This window comes from Leucoraja erinacea, chromosome 21 (genome assembly GCF_028641065.1).
Source record: "Leucoraja erinacea ecotype New England chromosome 21, Leri_hhj_1, whole genome shotgun sequence".
In the NCBI taxonomy this organism is placed as follows: domain Eukaryota; kingdom Metazoa; phylum Chordata; class Chondrichthyes; order Rajiformes; family Rajidae; genus Leucoraja; species Leucoraja erinaceus.
This window is the reverse complement of record NC_073397.1, coordinates 2,302,011-2,315,087: the sequence shown is the minus strand read 5'-3', so window position 1 is coordinate 2,315,087 and position 13,077 is coordinate 2,302,011. Positions and strand designations below refer to the sequence as shown.

General features: G+C 45.7%; 1 protein-coding gene across 1 annotated transcript in view; it reads left to right on the top strand.

Annotated features, from left to right (window-relative positions):
• The first annotated feature begins 11,265 nt into the window (after window positions 1-11,265).
• ahcy (adenosylhomocysteinase) overlaps window positions 11,266-13,077 on the top strand; it is a 41,437-nt gene continuing 39,625 nt past the window's right edge. The window contains exon 1 of the mRNA XM_055651982.1: window positions 11,266-11,411. Within this exon, the coding sequence (XP_055507957.1) occupies window positions 11,384-11,411 (28 nt within the window). The 5' untranslated portion in view covers window positions 11,266-11,383. The remainder of the gene's footprint in view (window positions 11,412-13,077) is intronic.

Genomic DNA, 13,077 nt, shown 5'->3' with positions numbered 1-13,077 from the left:
TCTCAGAGATGCTGCCTGACCCGCTGAGATACTCCATCACTTTGTGTCTCAAAATGTTATTGTACATCCAAGCTTATCACCAAACTCGCAGGACTTGGGGTCGGCACTCATTTCAGCAACTGGATTCTCGACTTCCAGACCAACAGACCCCAACCAGTGAGGGTAGGGGACAAATCATCCTCCAGGATAATCCTCAACACTGGTACTCTGCAAGGATGCGTTCTCAACCCCCTTCTTTACTCATTGTACACCCACGACTGTGCAGCCCTGTTCAAATAGAAACATAGAAAATAGGTGCAGGAGGAGACCATTTGGCCCTTCGAGCTAGCACCGCCATTCATTGTGATCATGGCTGATCGTCCCCTATCAATAACCCGTGCCTGCCTTCTCCCCATATCCTTTGACTCCACTAGCCCCTAGAGCTCTATCTAACTCTCTCTTAAATCCATCCAGTGATTTGGCCTCCACTGCCCTCTGCGGCAGGAAATTCCATAAATCTAATTCAATTTTTAAATTCGCAGACCACATAATCGGACATCAAATAATGATGAGACAGGAAGTACAGGAAGGAGATTGATAACCTCATGTCTGCCCTGGTGTCGAGACAACAACCTTTCTCTCAACTTCAGCGAGACAAAGGAGGTAGTGGTCAACTTCAGGAAGCCGAGCAGTACAAATACCCCAGTTTGCATTGATGGTGCTGAAGTAGAGATGGTCAAAAACTTCAAATTCCTCGGAATCAATATTACCAACAACTTCTCCTGGACCACTCGCACTCAAGCAACGACCAAGAAGGCACAACGGTGCCTTCACTACATTAGAAGGCTTAGGAAAATTGACATGTCCCCTACAACTCTCACCAATTTCCATGCACCATAGAAATCATTTTATCAGGATGCATCATCACAGCTTGGTTTGGGAACAGCTCCATCCTGGACCGTAAGAAATTATTGTGGCCATCACACAAACCAACCTTCCGTCTATTGACACCTCTATTTACACCTCATGCTGCTTTGGCAAGGCCAACAGCATAATCAAGGATGAGTCGCACCCTGACCACTCCCTATTCTCCCCTCTCCCATCAGGCAAAAGGTATAGAAGTGTAAATACACACCATCAGATTCAGGGACAGTTTATTCCCAGCTGTTATCAGACAAATAAATCACCCTCCCACATCCAGAGAGCAGTGCTGAACTACTAACTACCTCTTTGATGTCCCTTGAACTATCCTTAACTGGACTTTTGTTGGAGTTTTGGTGGTCCCGGTGAGTTGTCTCGACCCGAAACATCACCCATTCCTTCTCTCCAGAGATGCTGCCTGACCCGCTGAGTTACTCCAACATTTTGTGTCTACCTTGACTGGACTTTGCTGGCTTTACCCTGCACTAAATGTTATTCCCTTATTATGTATTTATTCACTGTAAATTGATTGATTGTAATCATGTATTGTCCTTCTGCTGACTGGTTAGCACGCAACAAAAAGCTTTTCACTATTCCTCAGTACACGTGGATATTAACTAAACTGATGTGAATTGAACATGCCTCAATCATTTTCTCTGGCAGTTCATTCCATGTACGATATAATCATAATTGTAATCCAATGATTTTGCCGTCCTTATCCTTGAATAATTAGGTCGCTAACCTCCATCTTCTGTGTCACTGACCCAGATCATCATTGGTGTTAAATTTATTACTTTTCAATCCGTGTTGCGTGAAAAAATGACCACTCAGGTCCCATTGAAATCTTTCCCCTCTCACCTTAAAACTATGTCCTCTAGTTGTTGATTATTCTACCCTGGGCAAGAAAGACCTCATGCATTCACTTTATCTATGCCTCTCATGATTTTATATATCCCTATACATCCCAATAACTTCACCCTCAGTCCTATTTGGAGTATTGTATGCATTTCTGGTCGCCCCATTACTGGAAGAATGTGGAAACTTTGGAGAGATTGCAGAAGAGTTTTACTCGAATGATGCCTGGATGAGAGGGTATTAGCTATGGCGAGATTGGACAAACTTGGATTGTTTCCTTGGGAATGATCAAAGTTCATGGGAGACCAGTAGTAGGAAATCAAATTATGAGATGCATAGATAGGGTAGACAGTCAGAATCTTTTTCCCAGGATGGAAATGTCAAAGACTGGACAAACTGGCTTTAATGTGAGAGGGACAACGGTTAAAAGAGATGTGTGGGGGAAGGTTTTTACAAAGCTAGTGGTGGGTGCCTGAAAGGTGCTGCCACAGGTGGTGGTGGAAATATTTAAGAGGCTTGAAGATAAGCACATGGATATGCAGGGAATGGAGGAATATGGATCACCTGGAGGGAGAAGAGATTTGTTTATCTTGGCATCATGTTTGGCACAGCCATTGTAAATGAAAGGGTCTGTTCTTGAGCTGTACTGTTCATGAGGGCCAGGAACATGGCAGTGCATTGCAGGCACCCACCACCCTCTGTGCAAAAAAACTTGCTCCACACATTGTCAGGTCTCGGGTTTGATCTAGTTTCTGTTTCTTATTGTTTTTTAGTATTAGAGTGTGCATTCTTGTTTTATTTTGGTGTCTCGCATCTCCTCTTGTTTCAGGTCCCATTTCCTGTCAGGTCGTTTACCCTCATGTGATTATTGGCCCCGCCCTGATGTGTTTCACCTGTGTCTCGTTATCCCCTGCTAGTCTGTATTTAAGCCCTTTGTGTTTTAGTTCTCATGGCCAGTTCGTTGTGTATGCTACTTGGTATCACCTTGTTCCAGCTCTAGAAATCTTGTGACCTCGACCATTGCCTGTTTTTCGACCTCTGTTTTTTGCCTGCTCCTAGATTGTACTGTTGCTTCTGTTTTGCTTACCTGTGTACCGACTTGGACCGATTAAACTCTGAAAACTGATCTGCCCTGTGTCTGAGCCTGCATTTGTGTCCTCCTCCTTGTTCAGTTCTGATACTCATCTCCTTTAAGCCTTGACCGTCTCGTATTTGATTATTCCATCCTAGGAAAAATGTTCCAACTGTCTATTCCATCTGTGCCTCTCATCATTTTATATACTTCCATCACATGTCAACCTGAAGTGTTCCAGTAAAAACAACCCAAGTCTGTTCATCTAATGTATTTAATACTGTACCCCCTAATCCAGGCATCATTCTGGTAAACCTGCACCCTTTTTCACAACCTCCTGTAATGGGGTGACCAGAACTGCATGCAATACTCCAAATGCAACCTAAGCAAAGTCAATAGACAATAGACAATAGGTGCAGGAGTACACCATTCGGCCCTTCGAGCCAGCACCGACATGTTTCCTAGTCTCCATTCTAAATGGCTTACTCCTTTTTATTCTTCAACTGTGGCCCCTGGTTCTGGACTCTCCCAACATCGTTTCCTGCCTCGAGCGTGTCCAAACCCTTAAAAATCTTATATGTTTCAATGAGAACCCTTTCATCCTTCTAAACTCCAGAGTTTACAAGTCCAGCCGCTCCATTCTCTCAGCATATGACAGTCCCGCATCCCAGAAATTAACCTTGTAAACCTACTCCCTCAATAACAAGAATATCCTTCCTCAAATTAGGGGACCAATATTGCACACAATATTCCAGGTGTGGTCTCACTAGGGCTCTGTACAACTGTCCTATAGAGTTGCACCATGACTTATTCACTCTTATACTCAATGCCCTGACGCATGAAAGCATGCATACCACATGCCTACTTGACCACTTCATCTACATGTGTTGCCACTTTCAGGAAGTTATGCACTTAATGGCAATAATGTCCTTCCTCAGATTTGGAGACCAAAACTGTACGCAATTTCTGCAGCTGATCTATATCCCGCTGTATACTTTGACAGCCTCCCTCACAGCCCGCAACCCCAACTATGTTGGTGTCATCTGCAATGTTACTAACCAACTCGTTTACATCCATGAAATGTAAGGGAATCTGAAAAATAAATACTTTCATGCAGAGAGTGCTTAATATCTGGAATGCACTGACAGAGAAGGTGATTCGAATCAGATACATTTAACAAGTCTCTAAACATGGACATTGTAGGTCAAATGACCTGTTTTCTATGCTGCCACTAATTTAACTGATTTTTGCTTTTGATAGACTATTGAGGGGATTGAGCAGACAAACAACATAGTGTGATGATCAATACTGCACGCAGTATTCCAATTGTGGCCGAACTAATACCTTGTACAGCTGCAACATGATGTCCCAACTCTTATACTCAATACTTCTGCCTGCAGAAGCAAGCAAGCTAAATGGCTTGTACACAAAAAAGCTGGAGAAACTCAGCGGGTGCAGCAGCATCTATGGAGCGAAGGAAATAGGCAACATTTCGGGCCGAAACCCTTCTTCAGACTGATGGCTTCTTCAAGCTAAATGGCTTCTTCATTGCCCTATCCACATGTGTTGCCATTTTAGCATGCTATGAATATGGACCGAAGGTCACTCTGTATATGAAGGTCCGTGCTGCACCGTATATGTCCGGCCAATATTAGATGACCCAAAATGCATTACCTCACACATGTCTGGATTAAGTTCCATCTGCTGTGTCTCTGCCTAACTATACAGCTAATGTCCCTCTGTGCTTTTAGACACCATCCTTGCTATCTACAACTCCACCAATCTTCGTGTTATCAGCAGACCTACTTGTCTGACCCCAGAGATTGTCATCTAAGTCATTTATATATATGGCAAGCAACAGAGGTGTCAGAACCATTCCCCTGGGGTACACCATAGATTACAGACAGAAAAAAACACTCCTCCACCAACACGTTCTGCCTTCTATCACCAAGCCAATTTTGAATCTAGTTCTCCAATACACCATAGATCCCATGTGCCCTGATTGGCTGGATTGGCCTATCATGCAGAACCTTATCAAAACTCTCGCTAAAGTCCAGTATACCACATCTACTGTCTGTCTTAATGAATTTTTTTGATAACCTCCTCAAAACATTCAGGTCCTCTTGAATCAATTTAACACCTTATCTGGTCCTACCTTATCCTTTTTCAGGATCAGCTAAAATCTTACTAAATTGCCCATCTCAGTCTTATCATTAGCCATAACTATCTTAAAACATACACACACAAGTCTGCTGATCCCACTCAACCCATCGACTTCTTCCAGCAGATAGTTTGTTGCATGGCAAGATCCCAATGAGCATTGATTATAGATGGATCTTGAGGTGCAAGTCCATAGCTCCCTGAAAGTGGAAACACAAATGAACAGTGTGGGTAAAAGATGTTTGTGAGTCGGGGCACTGAGTATGAGAGTCAGGAAATCATGTTGCAGCTGCATAAAACATTGTTTAGATCACGTTTGGAGGATTATGTCCAGTTCTGATCACCACATTACTGGATGGATGTGGAGGCTTTGGAGAGAACGCAGAAGAGGTTCATCTAGATGTTGCCTAGATTGGGAATTATTGGCTATAAGGAGAGATTGAACACACTTGGATTGTTTTTTTCTGTAGTCACTAAGGTTGAAGGGAGATCCAATAGAAGCATCTAAAGTCATGAAAGCCATAGACGGGGTAGACAGTCAGAATCTTTTTCCCCAGGTGGAAATGCCAATGATTCGAGGGAATAGCTATAAAGCAAGAGAGGCAACGTTTGAATGAGAGGTGTGTGGCAAGTTTTTTTACACAGAGGGCAGTGAGTGCCTAGAACATGCAGCCAGCAGTGGTAATAGAAGCAGAAGCAAAAGTGGAATTTTTTGAGGATGTAACAAGTAGAATGGATAAGGGAGAGCCAGTAGATGTGGTGTATCTGGACTTTCAAAAAGCCTTTGACAAGGTCCCTCACAAGAGATTAGTAAGCAAAATTAGAGCACATGGTATTGGTGGTAGCGTATTGACATGGATCGAGAACTGGTTGGCAGACAGAAAGCAAAGAGTAGGAATTAACGGTCCTTTTCAGAATGGCAGGCAGTGATTAATGGGGTGCCGCAAGGCTCAGTGCTGTGACCCCAGTTATTTACAATACATATTAATGATTTAGACGAGGGAATTACTCTAAATGTGACATCTCCAAGTTTGCGGATGACACAAACCTGGGTGGCAGTGTGAGTTGCGATGAGGGTGCTATGAGGCTGGAGGGTGACTTAGACAGGTTGGGTGAGTGGGCAGAAGCATGGCAGATGCAGTATAATGTGGATAAATGTGAGATTATCCACTTTGGTAGCAAGTACAGGAAGGCAGGTTATTATCTGAATGGTGTCAGATTAGGAAAAGGGGAGGTGCAACGAGATCTGGGTGTGCTTGTACACCGGTCACTGAAAGTAAGCATGCAGGTGCTGCAGGCAGTGAAAAAAGCTAAAGGCATGTTGGCCTTCATTGCAAGAGGATTTGAGTTTAGGGGCAAGGAGGTCCAACTGCAGTTGTACATGACCCAGGTGAGACGGCACCTGGAGTATTGTGTTTCTCGATTTAGGCCATGATTTCACTGAGGGCATTGAGGAAGTCTGTTATTTTACTGTCTGTGAGTTGCTGGATCTAGTGTGCTCATCATCCATTCTTCAATTCATGGGTTTCCACTAAATCTCTGCCTTAAATTGGCTATGCAGCTGGTTCGTGTCTCCTGAAACGTGATGGAGCTTCCTTCCATGAAAACCTGGTCATTCTCATCAAATACATTTTGTTTATCTTGGAAGAAAAGGGGAAAGATTATTTGCAAATGGCAATTATAATAGACATCAGAGTTGTACAGCTCCTGTTGTCTAGAAGGCATCAGGTTGTTTCTGAGGTGCGGTCTGAGAAGCGTTGACATTGATTTACTATGGGTTATGTTTCTGATTATGGTGATAGCATGTGGAGTAGGCAGTGATGTCCAGTAGTAATGTCAATATAATTGAATGGACAGCATGATGGTACAACTAGTAGAGTTGCTGTCTCACAACCTCAGCAATCTGAGTTTAATTCTGACCTCTTTTGCTGTCCGTATGAAGTTTGAATGCGAGTTCGTAATGGTTTGCGCACAAATTTTGTGTCTACTTTTTCTCATTTATGTTTGAAATATTATCTTTATAGTGTGAGGTTTTTAAAAAAATGTCAAACAACTTATTTTGGAAACAGAGGCGCCGATTCTTCTTCAGCTGCCCCAAGGACTGTCAAATATGCTAACTGGTGAATTATGGTGCAATATCTTAGTGTAACACATGGCTCTTTGCAACAGACTGCTGAGAAATAGTGGCAGGTGGGTGTTTCAGCTGTAATTGAAACCAATTTCTAATTTTGGATGAAGTTATCACATAACCCAATGAATGCAGATTTACAAATCAACATTGGCTAAACCATGAAGTTTACCACATTCTGGATTTTATCTTCAATGCCCTGGTACTATTCAATATTGTTTGTCTTTTCAGTGTTGAACAAAAAACAAAATCCCATGGCCATAATGAAAAAAGTGCAATGGTATGAGTGCAGTTTCTATGGGTAATACAGTGTTCAAGCTGCCTGCATATATAACGTTTCTGTATATGCAAATTCAAGCTTTTCTTCTCAACTGTTTTCTCGATTCCCCTACTCAGGTCAAAAGATTCCGTGCATTTACCCCATCTATTCCTCTCATGATTTTGAATAACTCCATAAGGTCACCCTCATCCTCCTACACTCCAAGCAATAAAGTCTTAGCCTGCTAAATCTCTCCCTCGAGTCCTGGCAATATCCTTGTAAATCTTCTCTGCACCCCTTTCAGCATGACATCTTTCCAATAACATGGTGACCAAAACTGAACATCTATGTTCTCTCTGTCTATCTATCTGTCTGTCTGTCTGTCTGTCTGTCTGTCTGTCTATCTATCTATCTATCTATCTATCTGTATATCTATCTGTCTATCTGTATGTCTATCTGTCTAACTATCTATATATCTATCTATATATTCTATTACTAAAACTCTCATCTTGACCACTTCTGGTCTGCGTTCTAATTAAATTTGTGCAGAAACGCTACCCTATATCGCTAGGATTTTATTGCCACCTAACTCACCGTTCTCCTCTGCTCCAAGCTACTTCCGATCAGTGAAATATGAGAAAAGTTATGAAGGTTTAAAAAATCGTGTGATCAGCAGATTGGTCTTCTCGCCTGTCGGTCACCCATGAAGGTAACGTCCCTTCTGGCACCCGCTGTCTGGCGGGGAGAATGAAGATGAAGCGGACTGCAAGCGGGGACTGTGTTCTGCGAGCGAGGAGCTGTGTTCTGCAAGTGAGGGGCTGTACTTTGCGAGCGGGGGCTGTGCTCTGCGAGTGGGGGCTGTGCTCTGGAGAATAAATCTCCGGAGGCGGGGCTGAGTAAACAAGCAGTGCTGGTTGAGTCCGCAACAGTGGAGCCGGGAAAGCAGCTGTGTGGAGTCGGGAAAGCCGCTGTGTGGAGTTGGGAGGTGCTGTGTGGTGCCGTGGCCGGTGGCCGCTGAGTGGAGTCCCCTCTCCCCCATCCCCCCCTCCTTTCCCCCCCCCCCCCCAACCCCCCTTCCCCCCCCCCCCCCCTTCCCCCTCCCCTCCCCCCTCCCCCCCCCCCCACCCCCCTCCCCTTCCCCACCTCCTCCCTTCCCCCACCCCCCCCACACCCCCTTCCCCACCTCCTCCCTACCCCCACCACCCCCCCACCACCACCAAATCAAGTGCAGTTTCATACCACTTCAAGCAGGTTGCAAGGCCACCAAATTCAAATGCAGCTTCATACCATTTCAAGCAGGGTGAAACTACCATAAAAGCACACAAAACACCACAAGACACCACATAAACACCACACTCACAGTTCAGTAGACATTCAGTGTGTTCAGTTGATTCACAGCTCAGACAGAGTCGTGACCTCTCTCTCCCCCATCTTGCAGAGACTGAGCCACACCCACACTTCCGGGTTGTATAATCCTTCCCCCCACCCACCAGAAGGGTCATGGCCTTCATGGCATGATTGACAGGAGAGAGATTCTCAACATTTTTATACACCAATAACACTTTTATTTTTAATTGAGGGGAAGAATCCTCTGCACCTGATGAGCGGAGGGGGACTGAGTAAGATGGCCAAAAATCACAGCCGTAAGTTTTATCTAAAATCAATATACCGTGCAAACAGGAAGTTGTCAAGTTTAGACTTTTAATCATTTGCCATTTCAAACCAACCACCACCAACCATTTGCTGTGCTTTATTTCAAACCAACCACCACCAATCATTTGCTGTGCTTTATTTCAAACCAACCATATTTTCATTTTCAAACCACTTTAAGGGCACTCAAGGTCAGTAAAACCACACTCACAGTTTAGTAGACATGTGTTCTGTGTTATTGACAGCTCAGACTGAGAGACGTGACCCTCTTGTTCCCCCCATCTTGCAGAGACTGACTGAGGCACTCAACACTTTCGGGTTTTATAGTCCCTCCAGAAGGGGCGTGGCCTTCAGGAGAGAGAATTTTTTAAACACCAATAACACTAATAAACACTATTATTCTTCCTGCGCAACGGGGGAGGACTCTGAGTAACATGGCCAAAAATCACAGCCGTAAGTTGCAGCGTTTTTTCTAAAATCAATATACAGAACAACAGGAAGTGGTCAAGATCAGACTTTTAGTGAAATAGATAGATAGATGTGTGGATTAGGGCATATTAGCCACAGGGAGCAGTTGAACAGACCTGGATTGTTTTTTCTGGTGCTGAAGGTTGCAAGGAGTCCTTATAGAAGTATAGGGGGTGTGCACGTAAGGTCACTGGGTCATAGGGCTTGACGCACGGAGCTGCTCAATCCATCTGGAGGACATCCGTAACTTCCAGTATATGTTATTAATGCAAGAAACGCGTACTTTCCTACCTGTTAAAAACAGCCAAAATGTTGAATTTGTCCGCTGTAAAAAATTGTGGAAGTCGTGATAAGTGTGAGAGACATGTACCCAACTTCAGAATTCCAAAAGTGAAGCAAAATGAAGGTAAAGAGAAGTTAGAGCTGAAGGGAGAACAGCAGCTAAAGTGCTTGGTGAACATTGGCCATGCAGATATCGGAATCGGAAATATTGGGAATTATCGCGTTTGCTCACTGCATTTCATCCACAGTAAGGCATTATCTGTGTTTTTCTTGATTCCTTTGGTATCTAAAAAGTCTCAGAAGTGATAAATCTGGCTGTAAATTTTGCTTCAGAGGCGTTTTCTTTTTGTATGTAAAACCCGACTTGAGAACCATGGGCGATTTAAAAAATTTACAGCCAGATTTATGTAGGCGATTTACGGGGTCATTGGTTTACAGGCAGATTTGAAACCTCACTTCTGAAACTTTTTTTCCCAGATGGAAACCAAATATCATAGGGCAAGTTTTAGAAAAAAGTTTACAAGATTATTATGCCTTAGTTTTATGAAATGCAGTGGTGCAAACGAGGGTAGAAGATTCTTTGCTCTTCACCCTTCCATCAGCCTGCCCTGTTTCGACCCCTCCCTCAACTCGACCTGCACAAACCCTTCCCCTCAGATCAAACCCCTAGAACACCCTTCCCTCAGCCCCAATGTCCAAGGCAACTTTAGGCTGTTGCATGGGGATTGAGTATAAAAACAAGAGTGCTGCAAACGGCCAATGTTCGCCAAGCACTCTGGCTGTTGTTGTCCCTTCAGTTCTCGCTTTTATCTACCGTCAGTTCTCCTCACTTTTGGAATTCTGAAGTAGGCTAAATGTCTCTCACACTTATCCTGATTTCCATAAGATATTTATCAGCAGGATGTTCAAAAATGATCGACAATTTCGGCGGGACATAGTTGCAGAATAACGGGCCCGTTTTTAAAACGCTGGAAAGAACTTCTTCAAGTGCCTACCTATGGAGTTCATGCGCGGGAGCAGTGGAAGCCACTTGGCGTTTAAGCTAAAGCAGACAGCTGCGGGGATAAGGGGTACGTGAGAGGGCGGGACTGCCTAGTGAGTATACCTCCCTGATGATCTCCTGGACAAGTGTCGATCGCCTAGATGGGGTCATAGAGGAATTTCCCTTTTTTTCCCGAGGATGGAAACATCAAATTTTTGCATCCCCCAGGGCATAGTTTTTTGGGTGGAGAGCGGAATAGCGGTAAAAGGGGAGGGTTATGTATGGTTCAACTTTTATTGTCTACTGTTTGTGGTGAATTCTGGTTCAGCCATGATTGAGGCAGATAGGGCTCGATCTTTGGTCTCTCCCCCTCGCACCTACTTTCTATGTTTCTATGTTTCTGTGTTTCTACGTAGCCCCGCCCTCACCCCTCCCTCAGCCCCGCCCTCTCGGACACGCCTCCAGACGGACGGGTCTCACGGCCAATAGTAAGGCCCGCCACCGCTGTGGATTGTGGGGGCTTTATGCTAATGAGCGGTGGTTATAAACGAGCGTCCGCGCCTGCGCCATCTCTCCGCGCGCTCGTCAAGTCAAGCCGTCTAGCAGCGCCACCTGTTCCTGCTCGCCATGGCCGACAAGCTGCCGCACAAAGTCGGTGAGTGATGCCGGCCCCGCCACGCTGCTCCTCCACAGCTGCCGGCCCCGGCTCCCCCACAACCGGCTCCGGCCCCGGCACTCTCCTCCCCCACAGCCCCCCGGCCCTGGCACTCAGCTTCCCACACAGCTCCCGGCACCCAGCTCCCCCACAGCCCCCGGCCCTGGCTCCCCCACAACCGCCCCCGGCCCTGGCTCCCCCACAACCGGCTCCGGCCCCTGCACTCAGCTCCCTCCCCCCCCACAGCTCCCGGCCCCGGCACTCTGCTCTCCCCTTGCCGGCTCTACCGCGTGTCGTTGTCGGCAAGGGGAGAGCGGCAACGCCGAGCAGCTGCAGGAGGGAGGGAGACTCGGGGCCGGCGAGTCCCGGGTCGGGAGCGGTAGAGGGACCGGCTGAGTGCACGGGTGCGATGAGCACGGTCAGTGAGTGCTGAGAGTGGGGTGCAGGTTTGGACAGATTCAGGGCTGCTGTTAGTGGGAAACATGATGGTGTTGAGGTCAGGGCTGGTGTGTGGTGCAGGCTGGGGCTGCTTGGATCTGTCCTTTTCATACATTCTCCCTCCATAGACGCCCTCTCCCCTGACTCAGTCTGAGGAAGGGTCTCGACCCAAAACGTCACCCATTCCTTCTCTCCAGAGACCCTGCCTGTCCCACTGAGTTACTCTAGTATTTTGTGAACATCGCTGGTGATTGCTGGGGTTGGGGAGCATGATGGTGTTAAAGTCAGGGCTGGTGAGTGCTGAGAGTGGGGAGCAATATGGGGTGTCTCCCAAAAGGAATATTATCTACAGTAGATGTCCATGCATTTTCATTGAGTTTCCACATCCTCTCTGCACAGTGGCTAAAAAGCTTCCTGCATTTTGTCTCGAATTGAATACCAGCTACCAGCTGATGCGCAATCTGCGATTTATGCAGGTTTATCACATGATAATCCCAAAGGATCACCGAACACAAGGAAACTCCTTGAGCCTGCCCTACAATTCAAAATGTTCATTGCTGATCTGCTCCAGGCCTTAACTCTCTCCTCCTCCTTGTGCTAATTTTGCATGGCACTAAATGCCACAAGGTCCAAGAATTCTCTTTTAATACTCACCAACAATCTGGCCTCCACATCCATCCGTTGTGGAGAATTCCAGAGACTAGCTACCGACGGTGACTGGAATCATTTTGACATCTACCCTGTTTAACCCCTTTGAGATCTTGTTTCAATAAGCTCACCTGCTTCCAAACTCCAATGAATGTAAAGCCAACCTCGAGTGGCGTGTGGGTGGATTACCAATGGATTTTGTTTGGTCTTCCTTAAGGGTAACCATCTTCTTAAATAAACGGACCAAAAGCATGCATAGTTCTCCAGTTCTCTGGAGTTTTGAAGGATGAGAGGGAATCTCATTGAAACATATGAGATTGTTAAGGGCTTGGACACGCTTAAGGTTTGGACATGCTAGAGGCAGGAAACATGTTCCCGGTGTTGGGGGAGTCCAGAACCAGGGGTCACAGTTTAAGAATAAGGAGTACGCCATTTAGAACGGAGACGAGGAAACACATTTTCTCACAGAGAGTGGCGAGTGTGGAATTCTCTGCCTCAGAGGGCGGTGGAGACTGGTTTTCTGGATGCTTTCAAGAGAGTTAGATAGGGCTCTTAAAAATAGCGGAGTCAGGGGATATGG